We start from the raw sequence: 4,902 nt of genomic DNA, 5'->3' as shown, positions 1-4,902 counted from the left end.
CTCCCTCCCTCCTCAGAATAGGGTAAGTAGAAAGGTTAAGCTCTCTCGAGACTTTGTATCCGCAACACCAAATTAGAAATGGTAGCCTACAAGATAATCGACCCCTTCATCAGACTGGACAAAAGACAAACTAATCAATGTAAACATGGCCAGGAACAGCCTCTATAAAGAAATTCTAATGGATTCAGAATCAGTGCCGCTTGTTACCGGGGCAGTAGACAACTATCATTTCTGACCAATCTAACTTGAATCCTTCTTCATTTCTCGTTAAGTTGTAAGAATACTTCTTCCTTTCTCGAACGTTGTAATTATACCAACTCTTAAAAACGATTCTACGCTTAAGGCAACCTCGACTAATTTACAGCACATCAAGAAAAAATGCACATGTCTGCATACACAGCAAGCGATGTGAACAAAAAGAACACCGATGTAGCCCAAAGACAATGTCTGATGGGGTTGCGGTCGGAACCATGTCGTTGCTTTTCTCTGGCTGCAGTGGTTGCAACCCTACAATATCTATGTTGACGTCATCTGATTATTTTTTTTGTTGATTAACATTATTTTGTTCAGATACCCACCGCTGAATTTCTCACTGGCAAAATGAAAAAAAAATGAAAAAAAACTAACAAAAACTACAAAATGTCTAAGTATTTGTGTAAAATTTGAAGGTTCAAGGTAAACGGTTAACATACTAAGCCATCGAGAAGCTATTAAAATTACCGACCATTGAACGAGAACATGACAAGAGATATCAATGTTGGGTAAGAAACTGTCAGATAAAACAATGGCATGCTAAAACAACCACACGGGGCCTACAACGAGTAGCGAGAGAAGAAAGAGTAAGACCCTGGGGTTTATGTAAGATTTACCTGCGTGGAGTTGGCGGAGAGCATACTGTCGTCCTCGTCCGCGCTGTAGGCAGATCTGTCCGTGCGTAGCGAGCTGTGGAAGGGGAGGAAGGCGCGACGGAAGCCATCGTGCTCGTAGTCCCGGCGGTCGGCCGTGACAAAGTCCTGGGAACCGGACAGTGCGTTCTGCGCGCTCAACTGGAGCTCCGCCGAGTTAGTAAACGACGCTGAGCGGATCATACGCCGCTTGTAGTTGGAGCTGGCAGACGGCTTGGGTCTGGCGGTCACGCCGTATCCAACGCTACCGGCAGAGATAGTGCTACTGCTGCTGCCACCTTCTTTTGCTTTGGCCTTGGCCTCTGCTACCGCTCTCCGCGGGTCGTACTCCTTGCGGCGTTTCCACGCCATGCGTTCCGCCGCCTTGGGCGAGTTGGAGCGACTGCCAGGCTGGGACTGGCTGCGGGAGGAGAGGCTGGTGCTACTCACACCCGTCACGGACAAGTTCCCGCGAGAATTGCTTGCACCCGACGACTTCCCCATCGACTTCGGTGTCGTCTCTCTCCTTGCCGCAGCGTTCGGTGACGACGCCGCAGCCGCTTGCGCGATGGTAAGTGATGAGGCTCTCTGCAGACGTAAGCTGTGCCGTCCGCCATCCGCGCGCGACAAGTTGTTACTGCTCTTGGCCTTCTCCTGGCCTGCATTCTCGCGGCTTTTCTTCACGATCTGCCCGCCGAGGCTGGTGGCCTCACTTCGGTGCGAGTCTGGGGCAGTCCGCCGCGGCGCGCTGTGTACGCTGGACGACCTGGCTGAGGCGCCGCCGGACGCGCCTGTCCGGCCTGTGGACTTGCCAGAGCGGGGCGTGGTGGGCTCGTCAAAACTGTCCGCCCTCGCTCGTCGGAGCTGGAAAGCTCTATTGGGCTTGGTCATTGTTATGTTACCTTTTCCCTTGGAGCTGGACCTGGACAAGTTGCCGTCCCCTGTGTCCGAGCTGACATCAGAGATGATGCTCTCATTGTCCACACTATCCGCCCTACTGTACACGTCTGAGACCACAGACTTCTTGGCGATAGACACCGATGTGCCACTGCGCGGGGAGGCTAAAGTTTTCGCCTTAGAGGCAACAGTCTGCGAGTAGGACCTCCCGACCCCCCGCTTGGCCCCCGCTCCCCCGCCACCTCCCGACACAGGCGGTGTAGAAGACACAACACTGCCACCCGCCGGCCTCCCCGGACCGTCTTTACTGTTACGTCTCTTAGACAGAGCGTCTCGCGGGCTCTTGTACAGCGTGGGTTTCACGTAGTCCTCGTCCCCGTTGACCAGGGCGACAGTACTGGACACATCGGTGTCCGAGTCGTGTCCGGGGGAGGAGCCATCCCCGTGCGACTTGTGGGCCATCCGGGCCTCCATGGCCGCCATGACAGTCTCCGTGTCCTGCAGCAGGAGCTCTGTGTCCACGCTACCACGTGACCGCGATGTGCTGGCCGGGCTGACCCCGTCCTGGGGGTCCGTGCTGTACCCGTTACTCCGGCCCCGAGAGCCGGCCTGCTGACTAGAGATGCGAACCGGAGCCTTGTGCGTGCCATTCTTGCCGTTGACCAACAGGTCTGAAGAGCGGGAGGGGCTGCTGGGGTCGTCGGCGATGTGCAGGTCGATGGAGTGGTCACCCATGTAGGAGCTGTGCTCGCTGGACACTGGGCTCCGGTCAGTCGGGATGGAGGGCAACTTCCGACCTGTGCCTGGCCGCTTTCGGCTGATGCCTTGCGGCGGCTTCTTCGAAAGGGAAGTGCCACCTACGTCAACGAAGAAAAAAAACAAGGGGTTAAAATAGAATCTTAGTTTTAGAGAATAGCCGTGAACAGCGGAGAAATCATATGTTGAATGGTAGAATCAAACAGGCACATCTATATTTGAAAATAGACGAGCATGTTTTAAGATTTAGTAAAAGTATTACGACACTTACAACACAATTAATTCATAATAAAAGTGCCCTAGACTAAAGGTGATAAAACAGAGTAACAAACTAGAAAAGAAAGAGGGGAAATAAAGCGACAGATGTTTATTAAAGTTTTTAAAGAGCATCTGAGCGGAGAAATGAAAGGTGAACCATGACCGCCGACGTCTGTTTCAAAGCTGGCACTTTACGATGATAAGGAGCAGTCACCAATAACTCACATCATCTCGTCAACAACTCACATTATCGCGGGTAGCTCAGAATGTGTCTAACTGTTCAGCTGTTTACTGTGATAATAATAGCTTTCAAACGCAGATAACATGTCATTATTATTGTTATTGTTATTATTATTACTAAAATAGTTATACTATATCATCATCATCAGTATTATTACTATTATTACTATTATCATCATCATCATCATCATCATCATCATCATCATCATCATCATCATCATCATCATCATAATTATTATTATTATTATTATTATTATTATTATTATTATTATTACTATTATTGTTGTTATTGTTCTTTTTATTGTTATTATTATTATCCCATATATATCCCCGCCAACCACCCACATCATCCCAAGTAGTCCGCCACCACCCAACAGGTCACTCACCCTCGTCCCGCGTCAGTTTGCCTGCGTCAGCGGCCATGGCGGCCGACTTGTGGCTGGTCAACGCGGTCAGCTGGCTCACCCACGTCTGGACACCGTCTGCCGTGGCCATGCCGGGACTCTGAAACACACACGAGAACAGAACTCGGGTTAGATCATAATGTTGTACAATAGTAAATACATTTAGGAAAGAAACAACTCCGTTTGACCTAAGGAAAAGAAAAAGGTTTTTAAAAAAAATTTAAAATGAGGCAAGAGAGAAAAAAAGGAAAGAATGGAAATGAAAGAAAGAAAAAGAAAGAAAGAAAGAAAGAAAGAAAGAAAGAAAGAAAGAAAGAAAGAAAGAAAGACGACAGCACGGCGGTAAGTGGACTTAAAAACAAGCCTAATGTTACATCTTTGGCCTCAATGGCCTCAAAGTCGCCAACACAATTCCCAAAGCCGTACACATACGCATGTTTTCCACACCGGGTCCAATGCCTTAAAAACACTAAAGAAAGAATGTTGGTTGAAGTAAAATTGTTACCGCACTTGCAATGAAAAAAGGTCATATAAGTGCAAAGGATTACTGTTGTAACTTGGATAACAGACGAAGAAAAGGGCGAGAGATAACGGTGATAGACATTTTATAGGAAAGTGGAAGCAAACCACATCAAAACACCCACCAACCAATCACAAATGCACGTTCTCCTAACCAGGTTGTATGTCTTAAAAACAAAAGAAAACATGCCTCTCGGGAATGACGGAGGGAGCAAAATGACAAAGAAACGACGAAAAGCAGGGTTTTTAAAAAATCCACCACAGCATGCGTAGCGCCATTGTCAAAACATTACATGTTTCTAACCCAAGGCGAGGAAGATCAAGATCTTGACTTACAACAGCGCCCGCCACATGTCCAAGACGCAGAATGACGTCACAGACAGGAGAAAACATCACGAGAAAGATTCTTCGAAAACAGCGACATATGAGACAAAGAGAGCGGGAAACCAGACTCAAAGAGTAGCAGAATATCCTCTTTTCGGACGGTCTGTTTGTGTTCATGTTGAGGTCTCGCGTTCTTGGGTAGAGAGTGGAGAATGTGGAGCGTCGTACCGGACTTCAGTCCAGCAGGTCAGTGGATGACCAGTGACACAGGTACAGGTGTGAGGGACTGAGAGGCGTACACAGGGTGGTCAGTGACGCGGAGTGACCCAACCGGACAAAGGGGGCTTTGTTCCCCCCAAAGGCGTCACTGGAGTTGTGAAGAATTCGGGGAAGTTATCAGGTCCAGGTGTGCGTGTGTGCGTGTGTGTGTGTGTGTGTGTGTGTGTGTGTGTGTGTGTGTGTGTGTGTGTGTGTGTGTGTGTGTGTGTGCGCGCGCGCGGAGAGCCACAATGAGCATCTCGTGTAAGTTAGCATGCATGAGCGTGAGCGTGAGAGATCGAGAGAGAGAGAAAGAGAGAGAGAGAGAATGTGAGAGAGAGGGAGAGAGGAGGAAGTGTGAG

General features: G+C 48.9%; 1 protein-coding gene across 1 annotated transcript in view; it reads right to left on the bottom strand.

The window, feature by feature from the left end:
- The window catches only part of LOC101853620 (centrosomal protein of 170 kDa protein B), a gene marked incomplete in the record, with an annotated part of 149,958 nt that overhangs the window by 5,625 nt on the left and 139,431 nt on the right, over positions 1 to 4,902 (bottom strand). Inside the window, 2 exon segments of the mRNA XM_013082702.2 lie at positions 870 to 2,638; positions 3,422 to 3,539. Of these exon segments, the coding sequence (XP_012938156.1) occupies positions 870 to 2,638; positions 3,422 to 3,539 (1,887 nt within the window).

The sequence above is a fragment of the Aplysia californica genome, unplaced genomic scaffold (genome assembly GCF_000002075.1).
Source record: "Aplysia californica isolate F4 #8 unplaced genomic scaffold, AplCal3.0 scaffold00189, whole genome shotgun sequence".
NCBI classification, from domain to species: domain Eukaryota; kingdom Metazoa; phylum Mollusca; class Gastropoda; order Aplysiida; family Aplysiidae; genus Aplysia; species Aplysia californica.
Note: the sequence above shows the minus strand (reverse complement) of the source record. Positions and strands in the feature narration are given on the sequence as shown.